Source organism: Sciurus carolinensis, chromosome X, assembly GCF_902686445.1.
Source record: "Sciurus carolinensis chromosome X, mSciCar1.2, whole genome shotgun sequence".
Lineage (NCBI taxonomy): Eukaryota > Metazoa > Chordata > Mammalia > Rodentia > Sciuridae > Sciurus > Sciurus carolinensis.
In genome coordinates, this window is record NC_062232.1 from 64,745,364 (window position 1) to 64,768,618 (window position 23,255).

At 32.4% G+C, this 23,255-nt stretch overlaps 1 protein-coding gene and 1 non-coding gene across 6 annotated transcripts in view; one reads left to right on the top strand and one right to left on the bottom strand.

Annotated features, from left to right (window-relative positions):
* Positions 1–23,255, bottom strand: part of Rps6ka6 (ribosomal protein S6 kinase A6) — a 105,740-nt gene that overhangs the window by 66,151 nt on the left and 16,334 nt on the right. For all 5 annotated transcript variants that reach the window (XM_047535902.1, XM_047535904.1, XM_047535905.1 and 2 more), the window contains one exon: positions 7,192–7,251. In XM_047535902.1, coding sequence (XP_047391858.1) covers positions 7,192–7,251 — 60 coding nt within the window. The remainder of the gene's footprint in view (positions 1–7,191; positions 7,252–23,255) is intronic.
* Positions 3,123–3,195, top strand: Trnav-uac (transfer RNA valine (anticodon UAC)). Its single transcript has one exon. It is a non-coding gene; the product is annotated as a tRNA-Val (tRNA).

The window sequence follows — 23,255 nt, forward strand, 5'->3', positions numbered from 1 at the left end:
TGGCTATGTTCATTGTTAACTATTATAATGTTGTTTTCTTGTCTCCGAAATTCCCCCTCCAACCACCCTCTACTTCACTTTCTTCAGGTTTTGCACTACTCTATAAGTTTAAGAATAGCAACAATCTAGCTTTATATAAGGTAGTAGTTTACTTCTCAGTGAGTCTTCTGTTTCTTCCCTAAGAGTATACCACCCTCAAGAAAGTTCTCTATCCTTGTATAATAAATTTTTGGTATATCATCTTATCTTCCCATATAAACACTCTTTTAAATTTTGCATATATACTCAAATAATTGACAACATTTATTAAACAATATTCTGTATCAGATGCTGCTACACACTGGGGATTCAGGAGTAAAATATTTGGAGACAGAAGATTTGGTTAGAATCACATCCTTTAAAGAAACAAAGATACATTCATGTTAAGGGTTGAATCAGGTCTCCTCAAAATTGACATATTAAATCCTAATGCCCAATACCTTAGAGTATGACCATATTGGGGTCCTTTAAGGAGGTCATTCAGGTAAAATGATATCATAATGGGTGTTGCCTAACCTAATATGACTGATATCCTTATAACAAGAGGAGATTAAGACACATACACGCAAAGGAAAGCCCATGAGCAGGCATAAAGTGAAGGGACCTATGTACATGCTAAAGAGTGAGGTCTCAGAAAATCCAACCCTTCCAGCATCTTGATCTCATACTTAACAGACTCCAGAATTGTGAGAAAATACATTTATGTTGGTTAGGCCACTCAGTCTATAGTACTTTGTTAGGGTAGCCCTAGCAAACTCATAAATGGTATCTGATCTTAGTGGATCTGTGAAAACAAAGCTGCTACTAGGAAATAAAGATTCAATAATGACCAGAGACTACTATTCTATCCACATTAAACAATAAATCTAAGACAGGAATGGCTACAAAATTAGGTTAGTTTTTCCAAGCTTGAAGTAATTATTTAACAAAAAACTATGGCATTTCCACCACAAGAAAAATAGCATGATCTGACCGCTGTAATTTATAATCATTTTTTAAATTCAGGGGGTGAACAATGCTGTAACATTGAAAAAAACATATTGATCAAGTACAAAATTAACTGCCAAATACACTACTGCTCTGTTCATTTGAAAACTAATTTCTTTAGGGAAAATAAATCACTTGTTAAACAGAAAGAGAAAGAGCTGATGACAACCTATTAGTAATGTACTATACCTCGGTCACAACAGTTTCACAGGACTATGGAATTAACCTCCAGGAAACAAGTCAAAAGAGAGAGATTTTTAATATTTAAATTTGTTATGTTTGATGTAATAACGAAATATTCATCTGTTGAAACATTTGCTTTATATCAGTGTAGACTGGCCAGTTTGTTTAAAAAAGTTTTAAAAAGATCACATTGAAATTTTAAGAAGCATTTAGTTATGGAGTAAAGAATATGTGGAGAATCAGAAAAGCAGCTTGATGTACCATTCTCATACAGAAAAAAATTAAGGGTCAGTGAAAACCAAGCCAAATAACAACATACTTTGAAAGAAGGCTTACAGTAATTATCACATAAATATCCAATACCACTAGGTTGAACTAAACATATAAAAATAATATACATATTGGAAAGTAACTGCATAAAATTTAGCTTTGTAAACTTTTGTAATGAAGAATGGAAATCAAAGAAGGGTGGAAAACTAAATTTTGTTGTTCTTTTAAGTTCCTTAGTTTCCTCATCTATAAAATGAAAATAATACCTGCTGTATCCATCTCAAATCTCAATTATGTCAGGAACAACTGAGAACTTTGAAAGGTATTATAAAACTGAGCCTATTGAGCTTATTTATAATAATTATCTTTGTGTACTTAATTGTGTAGCATTAACTCTACCTTATAGTCACTATCCAACCATTTTTACTTAAACAATAATTACTAATCAGAGAATTTTGCATTCTGTAGTACAGGGTTCTAAATTTTAAAGAAAAAAATGAATAGAAAACAAATACCAGCATTGCAATGGAAAAATATTGAAGAATAGCAAGATTACAGTGCCCATCAAAATGGAAAGGGAAATACAGGAAAGAAAAAAACAATAATATAGGAAAACAGCTCATCTCCACACTTGAAATACTACCTGCTTATTATCTCACATGAGTTTAACTATGTAAAACCAACTTATGAAAGAGTATTTTTTAATTTTTAAAAATGTATTCCTTTTACATATATATAACACCAGGATACACCCCCACATAATCACAAATTATGGAACACAACTGGCTCGATTTTATTCCCCAGCACTCTCCCTAAGCCCCACCCCCCAGCTCATCTCCCTCTATTTCACTGATCCTTCTTCAAAACATTTACAGTTTACTTTTTTTGTTTATCTAAGCAGTATCCTGTGGATACACCCATGCCAGGCCCCACCAAATCACAACTATGCATACACATACAAAAGTTTGGTCAAATTCATTCCACTGTTCTTCCATTTTCCCATCCCTTCTTTCTCTTCCTCAATTCCTTTGTATACTCTACTGATCTTTCCTCTATTTTGGTGAAATTTCCTCTCCTTTTTTCCATTTCTTTTTGTATTCCTCTCTCTTATTTTGGATTAACTTCTACATGTCATAGAAAATACTCAACTTTTGACTTTGGGGAACTGGATTATTTCCTTTACCATGATAGTCTCTAGATCCATCCATTTATTGGCAAATGCTGTAATATCATTCTTCTTTATGGTTGAGAATACTCCATTGTGAATATATAACACATTTCTTTATTCATTTGTTGAAGGGCGCCTAGGTTTGTTTCATAACTTGGCTATTGTGAATTATGCTGCTCTAAACACTGATGTGGCTACATCACTATAGTGTGCTCATTTAAAATCTTTTGTATACATAGTGAGGAATGGAATAACTAGGTCATATGGTGGTTCCATTCCTAGTTTTCTGAGGAATTTCCATACTGCTTTATTTTTATTTAATTCTTATAAGGGGCATATATAAAGAACAGTTTCTCTAGGTTCAATGGCATGTGCCGGCAATCCCAGCTACTCAGGAGGATTCCAAACTCAAGGCCAATCTCAAAAACACAGCAAGACACTGTTTCAAAATAAATTAAAAAGGGATTGGGGGGCTGGGGAGATAGCTCAGTCGGTAGAGTGCTTGCCTTACAAGCACAAGGCCCTGGGTTCGATCCCCAGCACCACCACCAAAAAAAAAAAAAAAAAAAAGGGATTGAGATCTAGCTCAGTGGCAAAAAACCCTGGGTTGGACTGCAGTGCCAAATAATAATAATAACAGTTTTTAAAATTAACAACTAGGTCTTAAAATATAGGAGATTAGTTTGTTTGTTTGTTTTTTTGACCAGACATTTTCAGTTAAATGAAACATTTATGTTTCTGGGTAGTAAAACTATAAATCAATTTAGATACTAAATATCTTGATGACTTTGCAGTAATGGAACCAAAAAGTAACTAAAAGTAACTAACCACTAATTTAATCTTCCTTGAAATTCTTAAGATATTCATAGAAGTAAAAAAAATCTATTATTTCAGGATTTCAGGGAATAACAAACACATCATAAGTTTATTTTGTTTTTGTTGTTTTTTTTGTTTTGTTTTGTTTTGTTTTTTGTTACCAGGGATTGAACCTAGCGGCACCTATCCACTGAGCCACATTCCCAACCCTTTATATATCTTATTTTGAGACAGTGTCTCACTAAGTTGCTTAGGGCCTGGCTAAGTTGCTGAGGCTGGCTTTGACCTCATGATCCTCCTTCCTCAGCCTCCCAAGCCACTGGGATTACAGGCATGTACCCAGCTCCATAAAGCTTTAAATGTAAACATAAATGGATCATAAAGTATCAAATTGAAGAGACAGCTATTATTATTGTGAAAGAATATAAGAAATTAACTCATATCAGCCATCATATACTAAAAGATGTGAATGGTAACATACTTTTTCTAAACTTGATGTTAGGAGACTAGGTGGTAAAATTTTATAGAAATATCTTTTATCAGTGACCTGTTATTTTAAACTTTCCCAGTGTGAAGGTTGTCTTGAAAATTAGAAAATGGCTCATGATAGAGATATATTGGTATTACACATAGCATATATTTCAGCTTTGCTGATCCTATGCTAGATATATATGTAGTCTGAGAAACATTTAATTTTACTTATTTTAACTGAAGAAAAGTGAACAAATGACTATGAAAGACTACAGTAACACTAGTTGAGATGGAGTAGATAAGTCGTCTATATCAGCTAACCAAAAAACAGCATCAAGTCACATAGGCAACACCTAAAGTTCAACTATCTTATCTATTTATTTTTCAAAGCTGGGGACTGAATACAGGACCTCATGCAGGCTACATCACCAGGCCCTAAAATTCAAATTTAAAGATGACTGTTGAAATGATGTGTATCATAGAGCAATTTTTACAATTTATACTGTTTTATAACAATAACCAAAAAAAAAGCCAACAAAAATGCACAGTTGTGAACATTACATTGGTACAGGCAATGACAACCTAAAAATCCTATAAATAAAACAATTGTTAAAGGGACAAATTTATTGAATCTGGTAGTGCACACCTATAACCCCAGTGGCTCGGGAAACTGAGGTAGGAGGACCACCAAGTTCAAAGACAGCTTCAACAACTAAGCAAGAACCTATCTCAAAAAATAAATGTAAAAAAGAGCTGAGAATGTGTCCTAGTGGTTAAGTTCCCCTAGATTCTATTCCTGGTACTAAAAAGAAAAAAGGATAAATTTATGTGGTTAGCATTTATCACTCATATAGTTTTACTGGTACAGACTGTATCATTAAGCCATCACACACCAAAATATTTAAGATCAACCATGAATTAATCAAATCCCTGAAAGTGTTCCTAGGTCTATTACTTTCTAAAACTTCAGCATCTACCGTATAGTCGTTTAAATTGGTGGCATGGAATAAATCATATTACATCTAGAAATAAATATCTTTACTGTCTTTTCAGTAAAATCTGTAATTCCTAATTTTTAACTAAAATTAGAATGGTGAATATGTGGCTATCACTCTACATTCATGGTTATGAATATATTTTGGCTTCCCATATACACATATATACATGCAAACATGTACAAAGTACACAAAGTATGTGTGTACACACACACACACACACACTTTGTTTTTCCTTCTGTGGTATTAGGCTTGTTTTCTCATTATTTTATTAATGCTAACATCTAATAAGGTACTCATTTCTACTGCTTTATGTAGTTCTTTATACTCCTTATCTTTTCTAAAGTAACAACACAAATGTTTTTTTTATTTTTTATTTTTACAGACTGCACATTGATTGATTGTACATAAATGGGGTACAACTTTTTGTTTCTATGGTTGTGCATGATGTAGATTCATACCATTTGTGTAATCATACGTGTACATAGGGTAATGATGTCTGTCTCATTCCACCTTTTGACACCCTTGCCCCCTCCTCCCTCTCATTTCCCTCTACATAATCTAAAGTTCCTCCATTCTTCTCTCACACTCCTACCCCCATTATACATTATCTTCCACTTATCAGGGAAAACATTTGGTCTTTGGTTTTTTGGGATTGACTTATTTCACTTAGCATGGTATTCTCCAATTCCATCCATTTACCTGCAAATGCCATGATATTATTTATAAAGAATTTACAAAACTTTACACCAAAAATACAAAGAACCCAATCAATAAATGGCCCAAGGAACTGGACAGATACTTTATAGAAGAAGATATATGGGCAATTAATAAATACATGAAAAACTGTTCAACATCTCTAGTAATTAGAGAAATGCAAATTAAAACAACTCTAAAGATTTCATCTTACTCCAAACAGAATGGCTATTATCAAAAACACAAACAGTAACAGATGTTGGAGTGGATGTGGGGAAAAGGCACACTTTTACATTGCTGGTGAAACTGCAAATTGGTGCAACCCCTCTAAAATTAGCATACTAAAGTAATGCAACCACATCAATGTTTACAGCAGTTCAATTCATAATAGTTGGATTGTGGAACCAACCTAGATGCCCTTCAACAGATGAATGGATAAAGCAACTGTAGTATATATACACAATGGAACATAAATATTTCTATGCCTCTTAGCCCATATGATCTGGAGATAAGTCTCTAGATGATTTTGCTAAAAGTTTATATCTGTACTCAAAATTAAAATGTTATTAAGTAAATTGCAAAAACTAAAATGCCAACATTATACTGCTTGTCAACTGAAAGTGTTTCAGGATCACAGTTGGCAGAGACAGTTACAGTATTTCAAATAACAGTCTTGGATTAACCCAACTACTGGTTTCTATTTGAGATATATTCACTTGAAAACACATTTTACAAGGGAAAAAGAAAGAGAGGTTGATTTTATCCACAACTAAATGAGAAAACAAATGGTGTTGCACTTCTTTTTGTTTCTTGGGGGGCCATACAACATATAGCTAAGCTAAGAGGAGGCATACTGTGTCATACATCTTGATTCTATTACTTGCTATTTATCACCTATTGTAAATCACGGTCTCTCCAAATCTGAGTATACTAATCTATGCAATGAAGGTATTACAAAATACTATCTTCAAGGCTCATTCCAACTTAAAAAAATCTACAACTATATGAAAATATCTATAGAAATGGCAACCATAAAATTACAGCATAAATGGAGATGCCTACATTAGTCAGAACTCATTAGCTAAACAGTCTTTAAAACTAGTTAGTAACTTCTGAAATAATTTAAATTTAATTCTCTCTGAAATCCAGAAAATGAATTTTAAATTAGGGCACACTATTCCTATAGTTCAACATTTCCAAATAAGAGCTCTTTCTACCCTGATATTAAAGATAAACATCCATTTAATTCAAATGATTCTATATTTAAAAATTCCAATTATTTATGTATGGTCAATTAAATCTTTCATCCATTACACTTAAAATGGGAGAAGCTTAAGGCACCTAACTTTTGTTTCAAAAAAGCTGTTTATTAAAAGTATTTTAGTCACAAAAATTCTTGACAGAAAAATCTGTTCTATACTTTAACTATAGTTGATTATTATAACTACATTTATTTACTAAAACCTTACCTGAATAACTAGCAGTAAGTGACAGGAGATGTTCTTTCATTATTCTCTTTCTTTAAATGCTAAAAATGTTGCTTAATAAATCAACATGATTACTTACAAGGCAAGTATCTGCTTCTCCCTCGTCCATTGGCTCATCAACCATTTTAAGACCATTTACCTGAAAAACATTGTTCGAAAATTGATATTCAGTAGTATTAAAACAAGAGTAATAACTAAGAAATATAATAACCCTAAGCATCTCCCTTTGAAATCTAATAAGGCCCGCACTTACTGAAAAACAGAAAGACAAAGGACATGTAGGAGGTACTTAGAAAAGAAAAACTATTAATATGGTTCACCAGATTGTCCTTAAGAATCCTTGATTCCTCAGAGATTTATATTTCATTTATATTTTTTAGGACTCTGCTAGGACATATGATCGTACACTAAATACATGAATCATGTATTTTAATTAAGATTGTCCTAAAGAAAATATCTACGACATAAAAAAATGTCAGACAGAAGAAATCTACCTTAGGGGGTTGCGACTGTAGCCCAGTGGCATGTGTGAGGCACTGGGTTCAATTCTCAGCACCACATATACATAAATAAAATAAAGATCCATTGACAGCTAAAATACATATTTTATTAAAAAAAAAAGAAAAGAAATCTACCTTGAATATATTCAAGAAAATTAAGATGGTAAGAGTTTTATATAATTTCCCTGTTGTGAATTCCTCTCCAATCATGAGTTCAATTTAAACACATAAAATACTACACAGAAGAAAGAATAAACTGTAGAAGACAGATATGTGGCAGTGAAAAGAAATTATTTCAACATACAAATCTCAGTATATAATTAAATGTATTCTTCAATTGCTAATTAAAAGAAAATTAAATATAAACAACTTAGATCAAGGGTCTACAAACTATGATCCATAGGCCAAATCTGGCCTGCTGCTTGTTTCTGTATAATTATTCCTGGAGCACAGCCACGCCCATTTGTTTCTAAACAGCAAAACTGCATAGTTGTGATACAGTTTCTATGCCTGCAAGGCCTAAAGTATTTATTATTTGGGCATTTACAAAAAAGTCTTCCAATCATAGACATAAGATGTCTGAAACAGCAAAATGGTGTAGGGGCAAAAAGGAATTTTAACACCGTCCACTTGAAAAAGTCCATAAAAAAGTAGAAAAAATGAAGTAAATTAAACAGAGCTACTGGTGACAGTCAAATGAAATAATCCCACAATACCTGTGTCTCCCCTGATTGTACCTAAAACCCTAGGCATAAAACAAAAGGAAACTACCTAAGGACTCTAGAAACTAAGCAATAGCAACAGGAAGAGAGATCAAAATTTGAGAAATAACTGATGAGTTCCCTGAGCTTATGTTCCAAATTTATCCCCTGAAATTGACCTAAGGACAGGCTAAGTCATACATTTCTACTGTAGGCATGAACAAAAATTTCCATAGAAATCCTACTTTGTAGATACAGAACCAGGAAAAAACACACTTTTGAGGTGTTGATCATAAGGAGAAGTCAAGCATTTCCCATGACATTCCTTCTTTTCAACTCCCAGTCCTAATCTAAGGTAAACCCCAATCAAAAGAAAACCTATCTCTCTGGCAAGAGGAAGCAGGAAAAGAGGATTTTATAATAGGAAAGGTATGGAAGTCATCCCTGTTAGTTTTTTACTCTCTTCTTCACTTCATTCCAAGGGCATCCCTCACAGTGAAAAGCTTTGTGACAAAATGAAAGACTAAGAATTTGAGAGAAACTCACACTGCTTGCCAGAAGAACAGCATAAGAGTCTCTGAGAACCAGATAATTTGGAAGAAATAACAGCAAAAACAGAATGGCAGAAAGATAATCTCTTAATTGATTGTATGAAACAACAAACTGCATGTGTAGCAAATACAACCAAAGAATACAAAAAAGGCTTCGAAAACTGACCTGCAATATCAACCATTTCTCAAGATTTAGACCAACTGAATTATGAAGTGAATTCAGTAGCAAATGCAGAGTAATGACCCAAATAGTCTGAAAACTGAAATAATATTGGAACAATTATTCAAAGAGGGGGAGACAGAACTTGGGAGTGTGAACCAAACACTTTCTTACTGAAAGAAACAAATGTGAATGGAATTAATTCCAAGATGTCTGTCAACTCCAAATATCTGTCAAGTATTTTAGAACAGCTGTACCAAGATTTTTTGAATAAAAATAAACATACCTGAACAGAATGATAAACACTTCTCAGCAGATTCACAGAAAGCAAATAAGAACAGATGTAAGTAATTCCAGAATCAAAAATCATAATATATGAAATTTTTAAAATACTGGATAAGATCAATAAAAGAACGCAGATAGAAGAGGATATAGTAAAGTTGAAGACAGATAAACAGAAATAATCCAATATGAAGACAGTAAAAATGATTACAACAAGCTACAATCCAATCCAGCAATCCTACTACTGGGTATACACCCAAAAGAAATAAAATGAATATGTTAAAAAAAAAATCCTGCACCTGCTCTCCCATGTTTTCTGCAGCACTATTCACAACACCCAGGATATAAAATCAAACTAAATGTTCATTAACAGGTGAATAGATAAAGAAAATGCAGTATTTATACACAATAGAATACTATTCAGCCATAAAAAACACAGAATTCTGTCAATTGCAACAACACAGATGAACCTGAAGAAAACCGCATGATCTCACTTATATAAAGAATATAAAAAAGATAATCTCATAGAAATTCAGAGCAAAATAGTGGTTGCCAGAGACTAAGGAAAATAGTTGGCGGGTGGGGAGAGATCTAATACAGATACAATGTTATTTTTGGATAGAATCAGTTCTGGTACTCTATGGCACAGCAAGGTGAATACAACAATTTTTCATTCTCTATCTCAAAATAATTAAATTTCAAAGAACTTATCATAAGGTAATGATAAAAGTTTAAGATATTGGATATGCTAATTATTGAGTTATCACTAATCAAGATATCACATTATACCTCATGAATACATATGTACATAAAAAAATAAACAGAGCCTCAGATGCACAGAAAAATATCAAATGGTCTAAAATCAATTTCATTAATATTCCATTAAAAATAAAATCATACTGAAAAAAATTACTTAAAGAAAGATAATCCCATTCCTATGAAATGTGGAGAACAGGAAATCTATAGCAACAGAGAGTAGATTACTGGTTGTTCAAGGCTAATATATGTGGGGATGAAGGTAATAACTAAAGAATACAATGTTTCTTTTGGATGTGAGGAAAAATTTGATGTCTACAAACATCTTTAAGTATTTTAATAAGGGCAACAGATTATATATTTAAATGGGTAAATTATACAATGTATGAATTATATCTCAAAGCCGTTTTGAAAAATCATTAATAACTGGAAATTTCTCAAATTGGTAAAAGACATAAATTTATAGATTCAAGGTCAGAGAACCCCAAACAGTACAAAGTTATAGAAAAACCACCTAAAGATATATCTTAATTAAGCTACTCTAAACCAAAAGAAAACTGGGAGAAAAAAATAATGAAATGAGAGAAAAGTATTAAATAAAGGGGAACATCAAATTGAATGACTATAGATTTCTCCATGAGAAATCATGGAGGTCAGAAAACAGCTGAAGAACATTCACCTGAGAAAAATGGAAATGCATGTTAACAAATAAATTTGTATATTAACAGAGAAGTTTTATTCATAACTGTCATATTGGAAACAGGCCATGTGTCTTTAATCTGGTAAATAAATATTATTCATCAATAAAAATGGAAGAAGTACTGATATTTGAGATAATACAGATGGATCTTAAAAGCATTTTAATAACTCAATGTCATCAAACCCAAGTGCTAAATATTGGATGACTTCATGTACATGACACTGAAAAAGGTAAACTACAGAGAAAGAATTCATATCATTAGTTTCCAGGGTTTGGGAGTAGAATAAGGAGACTCACTACTAAGCAATAAAAAGGAATGATTTATTGATACACTCAACAACATGAGTGCACCTTCAATATATTATTGTAAATGCAAGAAGCAAGTTTCAAAAGGCTACATAATGCGACACCATTTATAGCATTCTGAAAAGGCAAAACTATAAAAAATGGAAAAGACATTAGTGGTTGCCAGGGTTTAAGGCATACTACAAAGAGGCACCTTAATGGGCATCAGGGGGTGGTGGTTTTGGGTTGAGGACCTATTCCTTATCTTGATTGTGTTGGTAGTTACACAATACTAAGCATTTGTCTATCCTCAAACCACACACTTCCAGGAGTAAATTTTATTTATATAATTTAATAAACATTATCTTAAAACAACAATGAAAACCAAGGTAAGCAACTAATGATGCCTATTTTTCTAATCGATCCATTAGTCCTTATCTTATTTTAATCTCTGTAGCATATCACAGGTGACCAAACTCCTACTGGATTCTTTGACTTCTTTGATATCACTACCTCATTTTCTATTACCCTACTTGACTGCTTTTTCTCTGTATCCTTGAAACACGGTAACTCCTCAGGAAATGCAACTAAATTACTGATGAATCTCAGATTTACTCTGATACTACTCTTCTCACCTGCATACTTAACAGTTCTGCTAGTTTATCTCACTGTATCTCAAAAATAACCAAGATACAAAGGAATTAGTGACCCCTACAAATATGCTCTCCCTCTAGGGTTCCCCATTTCAATAACTGATGCCACTATCTTACCATTTTACCTCAACAGAACTATCAAAGTGCTGTCTGTGTGTGTGTGTGTGTGTGTGTGTGTAATTTTTTCCAGGAGACAGATTTGTCATTAACACTGAGCATTCAGCAAAACAGTCCAAAAATCAAAAAGGCTGAATACTGATAATTAAACTTTTACAATAAAGCAACTCTAAGGATTATCCAAAGAAGAAGGGTAACACATAGAATAAAAATTTTCAAAAAAGAAAAACATTGCTTCCCTTCTGTTACCTAGTTACTGGTTACTTCTTATTCATACCATCTTATGACTAATTTTTCATGAAGCTGTGGATCTGAAGGAACTAGAAATAAAATAAATTTGAGTCAAAAAGATCTCTCTATTCTGGAAATCATCTCTGTCACCAGAAATTACCTTTAGAACTCTACATTTTTTTTCCATTTCATCTACCCTCAAGGTACCAGATTTTCAATATAAACTACTCATTCCTACGGAGGACCACAATATTCACTGATCATTATTAGAATTTAAATCATTTCTACCCATGTGAAAACAAAAAATGTTTTCATAATTCTCTGGAACAATGAATTTTTATTTCAAAAAAATATATAATTTGAAAAGAAAAATAAACATGTTGTTTCCCCCAATGGAGAAGAAATAATTTTCTACTGGAGCCTAGAAAGCTGACCAGTAATTATAAATGCTATAAAAATTTACACAAATATTCCAAAATCCAAGTGAATAAAACTCTCATGTCAAAGCCTAATGAAGAATACTTTAAATTTATTTTTGTTTTGTCAGAAAAGAATTGAATTACAAGTCTTCTGGACAAACAGAAACAAACTGAGTTGCTGTAATCATCTAACCTCAGAAAAGCATATGGGTCACTTCAAATCTATCACTTTCTTACTACTATTGACAAACACAGGTCATCAAGGAAACCTGAACTGAGGAAGAAAAACATATTTTCCTTTTAGATTTTTAGAACTGGAGGTGATGTAGCAAAGTGAAATATAAATAAATATAGTTTTGAAAAGAGTTTACTACTATCTGGTCCATAATTCTATAATACAAACCTACCCCTTAGTCTAACATACAAGAGTAATATAACAGAGCAAAGCATGGTGCTGAAAAATACACTGAAGAAGTAGAGAGATACACAAAAATAAGGAAAAACTAAGTAGAAAGTAAGAAGAAATATGGGGGATGTAAACTAACAATGTGATTAACAAAACCTAACAATTTTCTCAACAAAGTTGATACTATTATAAATTTAAAAGTACTCTCCAGAATCCTCAAAATGCAACTAGTAAACAAAATCACTGTATTCAAACAATGCCTAATATTGAAAACGTTTAATAAGTTGGCAGCATAAAGAAAAACTTTCTCTCAATAAGATTTATGTTTGCCCATTAGCCTGTCACATTTTATAAAGAGTTCATCAGTTTTTTCCACATTAAATAACCAGAACAAATAATATCTAAAACTTAAAAGAGTTGTATTTATATCTACCTAGAATAAATACCTATGTCAGTGTACTGAATTAAGCCCAGAACAGAAACTTCCACAGCTGATCAATGTGGCAGACACATTCTAAGATGGATCTCCAGGATCTTCACCTCTTGGTGTCTATGCCCTTGTATGATCTCCATCATCTAGAGTGTGAATGCAACCTATGGTTGTATTCCACACAAAAGAATATGGCAAAAGTGATGGGATTTCACTTGCATGATTATATTATATCATAGAGGACTCTAGAGACTTTCCTTATTTACTTTATTGAAGTAGTCAGATAATATGGGATTCTAGGCAACCTCTAGGAGCTGAGAGCTGCCTCCAGTCAACACCCAACAAAAAGCCAGAGCCTTCAGAGTCTTACACTCACAGAAAAGAATTGTGCCAAGAATCTGAAGGAGTTTAGAAGTAGATCTTTCCCCACTCAAGCCTCTGTATAAGAATGCAGAAGAGCCAAAACCTTGATTACAGTTTGTGTGACTAAACAGAGGCCCAGGTTGAGTCGTGCCCAGATTCCTGACCCAAAGAAATTGTGAGATAATGTGTTTTGTTTTAATCTTCTAAATTTGTGGTATACTGTAATTTAACAACAGATAATTAATACAATCAATATTACTAGATAAAATATCTGTGATTTAAAATTATCACCCAAAAGAGAGTTTCTAGGTAGAAATTTATATTTTAATACTTTTAAAAATACATATTTATTAAATGTATGTACTTGTTCTCATTTGGTAGACATGAAACTGTCAATTACATGCTACCAAGTAACCTAAGAACAACAGTCAAGTAGAACCAAATATTTGTTAAAACATTTGACCAACAGGGCTACCTAATTATTTTTTGTTTTAAGTGAGATTGAGAAGATACACATTTGCCCTTTAATTTTGCTTTCTGAGAAATCAATTGCTAACTTAATAAGCATATTGTAAAGAACATAATTTCATACTTCTTTAATAATCAGGGATATTTCAGTATCTTAAGTTATCTCTCTGAACGTGAATTATCAAATGCACAGATTTGTTGTTACAGAAGAGGCAAAAAATAGAATACAAAAGTCCAATGTATACTAAACCCGCAACATACTGTGGAGTTTACTTGTTCAAGTAAAGCCCAACGAAATGGAACCTTTGTATTGTGTTGGTGACAATGTAAAATGGTATGGTTGCCATAAGAAACAGGATAGTTTTCCCTCAAAATAAGCAAAAAATTAACCTAGTATATAGCAATTGCACTTTGGGGCATATACCCAAAATAACTGAAAGCAGGGTGTCAAAGAAGTACTTGTACAGCCACGTTCAGAGCAGTATTATTTACAATGGCTAAAAAGCTAGAAGCTGCCTAAGCATCTATTGACTATTGACAGATGAATAAACAAAATGTGGTAATACAAACAATGGGATATTATTCTGTTTTAAAAAGGAAACAAAAATCTGACTTACTACAACATGGATGAAACTTGAAGAGACTATGCTAAGTGAAATAAGGTAGTCACATGAGGACAAAGTTAAATCTCTTGTTATGTGTATGTAGATTTACCCTCCTTAAGGGTAGATAATGTGATTTATTCTTGAAGCAGGTATAGTACAGTGCTATCATGAAAAATCAATGATTTAGAATCAAACTGAAGTAGATTCACATTCTAAAGCTCTACTTTTACTACTTTGGGAAAGTTTCTTAAACTTTGTTAGTGTCAATCTCTTCATTTGTGAAATAAGCAACAAAGGGTTGTTGTTGAAATTAATATAATGTTTCTAAAGCAGCTGGCACAGTGTTTCACATATGCTCAATAAATATATGATGTGTGAATATTTTTCTGCCAAAAAACAGAATATAGAAAAAAAAGTATAACAAACATTTTAGTTAGTAAATTTATCAAACGTAAGTACCATCACTATGGAAAACAGTATGGATGTTTCTCATAAAATAAAAATATAGAACTACTATATGATCCAGCAATCCCATTCACAGGTATAGAGTCATGTGTTATTTAATCATGGGAACTGGTTCTGAGAAATGTACTGTTAGGTGATTTGATCACTGTGTGAACAGCATGAAGTATTCTTACAAAAAACACAATTTTTAGGACCACAATCACATACACAGCCCTTTCACTGACCAAAACATAATTATGTAGCACATGATGATATATCCAAACGAAATGAAATCAGAAGGTTGAAATATACCTGCATCTTTATGCTTACTACAACACTATTCAAAACACTCAAGATATAAAATTAACCTAAAGGTCCACCAACAGATGGATAAAGAAAACATGTATATTTGCACAATGGAATACAATTTGGCCATAAGAAAAGAATAAAATCCTATCAATTGAGGCAACATTCATGAGCCTAGGCATCATTATGTTAAATGCAATAAGCCAGACACAAATCTAAGGACAAATTTAAGTTAAGTAGTGTACTTTATTTGAAATGTTGGGACCAGAAGAGTTTTGGATTTTTAATTTTTTGAGGCTTCAGAAAACCTTTCAGATTTTTTTTCTTTTTTAAATTTGCATATATATTTTACCTATCTTAGAGATGGAACCTAAATCTAAGCACAAAATTTGTTTCACATATGTTTTATAGATACCCATTTTTTTCTCTTGCAGCACTAAGAATTAAACACAGAACTCGGAGTATGCTAGGCAAGTGCTATACCACTGAGCTATATCACCAGCTACCTGAAAGTAATTTTTTACAAGTTTTTAGTGTGACTCATGTGAGGTCTGGTATGGAATCCTCCATTTGAGGCATCATGTTAGCACTGGGAAAGTTTTGGCTTTTGAACCATTTTGAATTTTGGAATTTCAAATGAAGGATGAGCTCTCCTGTGAAATTTAGAAATATTGATCTTATGAAGGGAGAAATAGTGTTACCAGAGGTTGGGAAGTGCACATGGGAAGAAACAATAAGGAAAAATTAGTCAACAGTACAAAGTTACAGTTAGATAGGAGGAATAAGTTCTACTGTGAGTAGGCAACTAGTTTAATATAGTTTATTTCAAATAGATTTTGAACATTTCTTTTACAAAGAATAAACTTTTGAGATGATTGATATATTAATTACCATAATCTGACCATTACACATCATATACAGGTATTAAAACATCATACTTTACCCCTTAAGTATGTACAATCATTATGGATCAGTTAAAAATAAACTTTAAAAAGTCACAAAAGCACAAAATATTATTTGTATACAAAGTAATACACCTATAAATCAAAAATTCCATCATAATCATAAACTACTGACCTGTTTTAGTATGTCATACTTTTGTGAGATTACTTTTAAAATAATGATAGAATTATTTTCAGTCAACTTATAAAGAGTATTTCAAACCAACCCATAAAGATACATACACAGTCTCATATATATTCCTTGCTTTCAGAGTAATGAATTGGAGCCAGGCATGGTATTGCATACCTGTAATCCCAGTGGCTCAGGAGGTGGAGGCAGGAGGATCATGAGTTCAAAGCTAGCCTTAGCAACTTAGCGAGGCTCTAAGCAACTCGGTGAAACCTTGTGTCTAAATAAAATATAAAAAAGGACTGGACTTGTGGTTCAGTGGTTAAGTGCCCCTGGATTCAAATCCCTAATACTAAAACAAAGGAATAACAAATTGGAGAGGTTTAAAAATAAGCATCGTTGTATATTTTTATGCTAACACTCTCAATTTATCTTGACAATCTTTTAGCAGGGCATATCCAAAATGAAGGGGGAGATGGTTGTTTTTCTTTGTTTTGCATTCCACATAAAGGTTTCAATCTGTCAGCTAACTTTTAACTACCAAATATTTTCAAATTTTTATTAATAGTTATGGTCACTTCCCTGGTAGACTATTTACCTTTTTAAACTTTTAGACTGAATTCCATCATTAACATACTGTTAAGAAATTTGATGCCATTTATAATATTCATTCGAAATGATTCATTTTGATCCTTTTCTTAATGATTTTGTTCTTATGTTCTTAAAGATTTTACCCCAATGGATAAGTCCTTTGAAACATCCCCACCTAGCTGTCACTGTTTCAAGGAAGAGTTAAGAAAGGGCAATTCTATTTGAAGTGTATCTCACAGAGTAGTCCCTTAAAGAGAATCTCAGGATGGGGAAAGTTGTATATAGCCTCCATGCTTATCCCTTATATATATAAAAGCAATTATGAGTTCTGCTGCACAATGAATTAGCTAAAAAATTTCAATGTTCATATTCAGGCATAAAAACAGAGTCAAAGTTAAATATGAATGATCTTTGGCATATTCATCATTTTGGGTCATGTATGTTTTTGAAAATTGAGACTCAAATTTTTCCTTTTTCCTCCACCTTACCCTATATAGATGTCAATCGATAAACACTGTCTTACTTGTTAAGTATCTTTTTTCATCTATCGGACTATAAGCTCCCTAAAAAAAAGTATCACATCTTATTATTCTTTGTTATCCCAAGACCTAGCATATTATCTGGAACATAAAGAGATCCTGGAAAAAATATTTATGTGAAATAATATCTAAATTTGGAATCTGAATAAATTTATTAAATAAATTCAATAAAAGTGCATACTTTTCCTTAGATTTTCTTACTTGAAATGTCTAAAAGCAACTTTGAAAGCTAATTTCATGAAGTTATTTTCAGTAAGTCATTTTGCTTATCATTTTTGACTCTTAATTTTAAATTCTAAAAGCCAACAGGAATCCAGCTCATTCAAAATTATTTTTAAAATGCAGAGCTTGGATGAGTCATAAGGTTTTTTTTCAAAAGACAGTATCTTAAAATTTCTTATTTCACAATTTGCATGGATATTATTTCAAAGGGTTATATTTTTTCAGACTTATATTCCACACCCTAAGTTTTGTTAACAAAATTAGTATAAACCACTCAAACTATATCCTAAAGCTCTTTGTCTATACTTCAGACCACAGGTTAAATTTTGCCAATTATTGTATGGCTTGTTACCTAAGAACAATTGTTTTTGTCCAGCATTTTTTAAAATCTCCTTTAAAAACGATGAAGAATATGTGATAGAGGTGTGAGTTTGTGGCCCACAAACTCTAAAGTATTTACCATCTGGCACTTTCTGGAAAACATTTAACATTCCCTGGCCTAACTATATAATTTTTATAAGCATAAACTAAACAAATACACAAAAAAGAGTATCAAGCTGACCTATCAAAGAAAGAACTAAAATTATTTACTCTATGTAATTATAACTGGCACAGTAAACAAAGGATATTGCTTTACCCAGAATATATTCATTATTTCATACAATTCAGCCAGTACTTTCAACTTACTTTTACTCCAGTATCCCTTATAACTTTGTAAATTTTCTTCAAAGGTGGCCAGAAAAGTGAATTCTTATTTATCAAAGCATTTAAAAAGCTAACAAGACAACCAGACTTTTGCTGGAAGAAACTTGCTGAAGGAAAGATTAGACTTAGAAGCTGTTAATCTTAATAAAAGCCTAATAGATGATATTTAATTCACATTTTGGAATTGGCATAATTCAGCAAAATCACTTTAAATAATTTACTTGTGCCATAGTATTGTTAAAAAGATCTAATACAAAGTAAATCAAGCATAACCTCTTTCAAAGAATGTCAGATTTAAGAATGTAAAAACTGAAATGATGATATGTTTCTTTCAAAATCAAAAGACAGTAACTCCCAAGTTGTAAAATTTATTCAATTTGAATAAGTTTTGAAAATATTACCCTAATACAAACATCAATGTCTATCTTCATAGATGCTGTTATTTCTAGAAAAAAAATGACCATGCTATATGGCTTCTTAATAAGCATTCTGAAACTTAGAGCCTCACAGATTAGATAAAAGGGCTAAAGTCAGCTCCATATTGTCTAACCAAGCCCATGTTTCCCAAGGACTGTTTATACAGGGATGGAGATGTGGCTCACAGTAGAGCACTTGACTATTAGGCACAAGACCCTGGGTTTGATGCGCAGCACCACAAAAAAGGGCCAAAATGCCAGATTAAGTTGTTGTGTACCTGTAGTCCCAGCTAACTCTGTAAGCTGCAGATGGGAGGATCACTAGGACCAGTAACTCAAGATCATATAGGCAACACAGTGAGACCCCAAAAATCACATATACTACTGTACATATTGCAATCCAGGTTCTGAACAACTTCATTCTGAAAATAATAAGAATCAGAATGATTTTTAAATTGTTATTGTTATAACAGCTGTATATATTTTATGCCTTAACTTCAATATACACTAGCAACTAGATATGGAATGTACAAAATCAAACATCACTCAATTAGGACCTACCATTAGATCTAGGATGACACTGTAACCTAGAAAACCAACCACATAGAAACCTCATCATTTCAACATTAATGTTGAGAGTCAAAAATACCTAAGAGATTTAAATTCAAAAGCAATAGATTTAAATATTAATATTTTTAAAAGATCAATGCATTGGAAAAGTAAGTTTCCTTCCCCATATGTCACAAATGAGTATAGAAGAACATAGAATCAAGAGGGTTATATGCCCAAATAAAATAACACTCTCTAAATTCCATAATCTAGTGCTAGTGATAAGAAGAGCTATGTAGGGCAAGAATGAAATATAAATTGAATTGACATATACACTTAAGCTTATTTACTTTTTCCCTTTTTTTTGGTATTGGCACTGAACCGAAGTGTATTCTACCACTGAGCTCCATCCCCAGCCCTTTTTATTTTGACAAGGTCTCAGGTCTCACTAAGGTACCCAGGGCTGTCCTTGAACTTGTGATCCTCTTGCCTAAATCTCCAGGAGTACATGGTAGCTGGGATTGTAGGCATGCACAACCACAACTTTTTTTTTCCCCTCAGGCTATACTCTCTTGACAGCTTGAGTGGGAGGAAATCAGCTACTAATATTTTTTTAAAAACCAAAACAGAAAATATCTATCAGCAAAACAATTAGTAATTCCATGAGGAATTAAAATACTAACACCTCAGAAAAATAGTTTTAAAAAGCTTTATATAAACATAAGTCTGTTATATATTATCCTTTCATTTACATATTTCCTTGTGATTATGGAAGAATGGGTTCTTCCATAATGGAAGCTGGTTCTCAGTTATCAAGGCAGAAATCTGAAGATTAAGTAACTATCCTACATTATACATATTACACATTTGGAAAATAAATGCATGCAAAATAATGTTCAGAATCAATTAAAACCAATCCAAATATCATTATGCTTTAGAAAGAACTAGTGATTGTACTACTATTATACTACTACTGAGTTGAACTAAGCATATCACTACAGTACACACCAGAAGGTATTTGTGGGACATTTGATTTTTTAAAACTTTGATTCAATGACAGAAATGCAGCTTCCTGGATTTCTATTCAAGCAGGAATTTGTTTACTCTGCTTAGCTGCAATCAGAGCCAATGGCTTTAATGGTTTTGAATAGCTCCAAAGTATTCCCAATGCCAATGCACTGGTCTTCTGATCAGTTTCACGTGGGCTACAACTTAAGCCCTTAGTAAATTTGCTTTCAAAGAATACATGTACTATATGGGATATAAACTGAACACACACAAACACCCAATCTGTGTACTTACATGGAGTTCATTTTTTTTTAAATTTGGAAACCTGTTAATCATCTTCAATAAACTTGGCTTGAGATGTGACAAAATTAAAAGTAATAATATTTTCTGAGTGCTTACAATGTAGAAGGCACTCTTCTGGGTGTTTTACATGTACTATGTTCTACTGTTATCCCCATTTTACAGTTAGAGCAACTAAGTGAGGCAGAGAGAAGTTAAGTAACTTATACAAAGATCATGTGGTAAATAAAAGAAGAATCCAAAATCTGAACTCATGTTTTCTAGCTCCAGAATACCTACTTTTATATTCTATGTTGTCCTGAGTGTCTAAAGGATCAGAGATGGCTAACCAACTCTTAACACTTCTTTAAATCAAAGAATAACAACTTAATTAACACAATATTCTCATACTTCCACTTTCACACAGAAAGGCAGGAGACATTTAGTACCATTATTCAGGTTTAATTAAATGAGACAGTTAAATGCTACTCACAGAACTAGTGTCATTCACCTCTTTTTTTTTTTTTTTTTTTTTTTTTTTTTTTTTTTTTTTTTGCGGTGCTGGGGATCGAACCCAGGGACACCTCTTAAGATCAAAAATATGCATTTTTTATTATGGTACCACAGGAAAAAGAAGAGAATGAAGAAGGTAATTTTAAAAATATACAAGTGATGACTGCACAAAATGGTTGACTCAAGAGCATCATTTTAGAGGATGTAGAATTCTATTTGGAAAGGAGAAAAGACTGCAGATAATAACAATGTAACAAGGTAAAAACACAGATATTTTCTTTTCATTTATATGCTGCTTCCAGATATATTTTGCTGTAACTTGTTGGATCTCTACAATCAATGACACTGATAGTTTTACTACTTTCTTGTGTTTTACAATTTACAGTTTTATTATAAACCAAACATTTTGAACTTGAAGAGAGCTGTTATTTCAATATCACATTTTTCATACTTGAACCTTATTTGCATGATGTAAAGTTATTATTTTAAACAAAATGCAATTTAAGGGAGACTTGTTTATAAATTCTGAGTAACTTGTAACAAAATGATTTCCCAAGTTTGCTAAACCAAACTAAATAAAGAAAAAAGTTAAATAATTTTTTTTAAAACAGCAAAAATAAGTCAATATTTAAGATGATTAACAAAATGCTAGTAATCCAGGCTTCCATTTTCTTGGCAAATAAACAGTTTCTAGAGTGTTTTCTGAAGTTTGTTCTGTTTCGTAACTTTCACGTCTAGCCCTAAGAAATTAACAGGTGACCCTCTACTATAGAAAAATAAATTGCTAGGGGTACTACATAGATATGGGTAAGGGGATAGGCAGAAAAGCATTATTTCAGCATGAAAATTTACATAAAAGATATTGGCATGTTAACAAGGCATGGTGGCACTGGCCTGTTATCCCAGCAGCTCAGCTTGGGAGGCTAAGGCAGGAGGATTTTGAGTTCAAAGCCACCTCAGCAACTTACTGAGGCCCTAAGCAACTTGGTGAAACCCTGAGCAACTTAGTGAGATCCTGTTTCAAAATAAAATAATAAAAAATGCAAAAAGGGCTGGGATGTAGTTCAGTGGTTGAGCACCCCTGGGTTCAATTCCCAGGACTGCCCCCCCCCAAAAAAAATAAAAAAAGAAAGAAAGCAAAGAAATCAAATTCTGGTACCTTTATGTTTCTTAATATTTAAAAGGGGATATGAAAAGTCACCTTAATGTGTTAAGAATTAATGACTACAAAGAAAATATACAACAGAAATTATTTTCTTTCAAAAAATAGAGCACTAAACTCCAGCAGAAATAATTTCAAAATTGTATTAATATCATACACCTATGTTCAGTAAGTGTAAATTCTAAAGTTCTATAAACATAATTCATTAAACCTTTCAGGAGAAACAAACATACATGACAAAAAGCCAAAATAAATTCAGAACACTACAAAGGCAATTCAGTGGAGAACAGATTTTGTTCAACAAACGGTGTGAAAACAAGTGGAAACTCTCACAGAAATAAATGGACCTCAACCTGTACTGGCCACAGTAAACAAACATTACCTGGAAAAAGACCAAAGCTCTAAAAACTAAGGCATGAAACTAAAATATTTCTGGAAGTAAAAAATAATGAAGATTTTTGTGAACTAGTATTTAGGGGAAAGATTTCTTAGATAATCTATCAAAGGCAAGATTCACAGAAAACAGAACAGAATAAACTGGATACTGCTGAAATTAAAAATCGCTACTCTTTGTTAAAAGACTGAAATGTTAGCCACAGAATGGGAGAAAAAATGTGAATTAATACTTGATAAACATGTTTCAGAACTCTCAAAACTCAAGAAGAAACCAAACGGGACAATTTAAACTACTACAAAAATATGAACAGACAA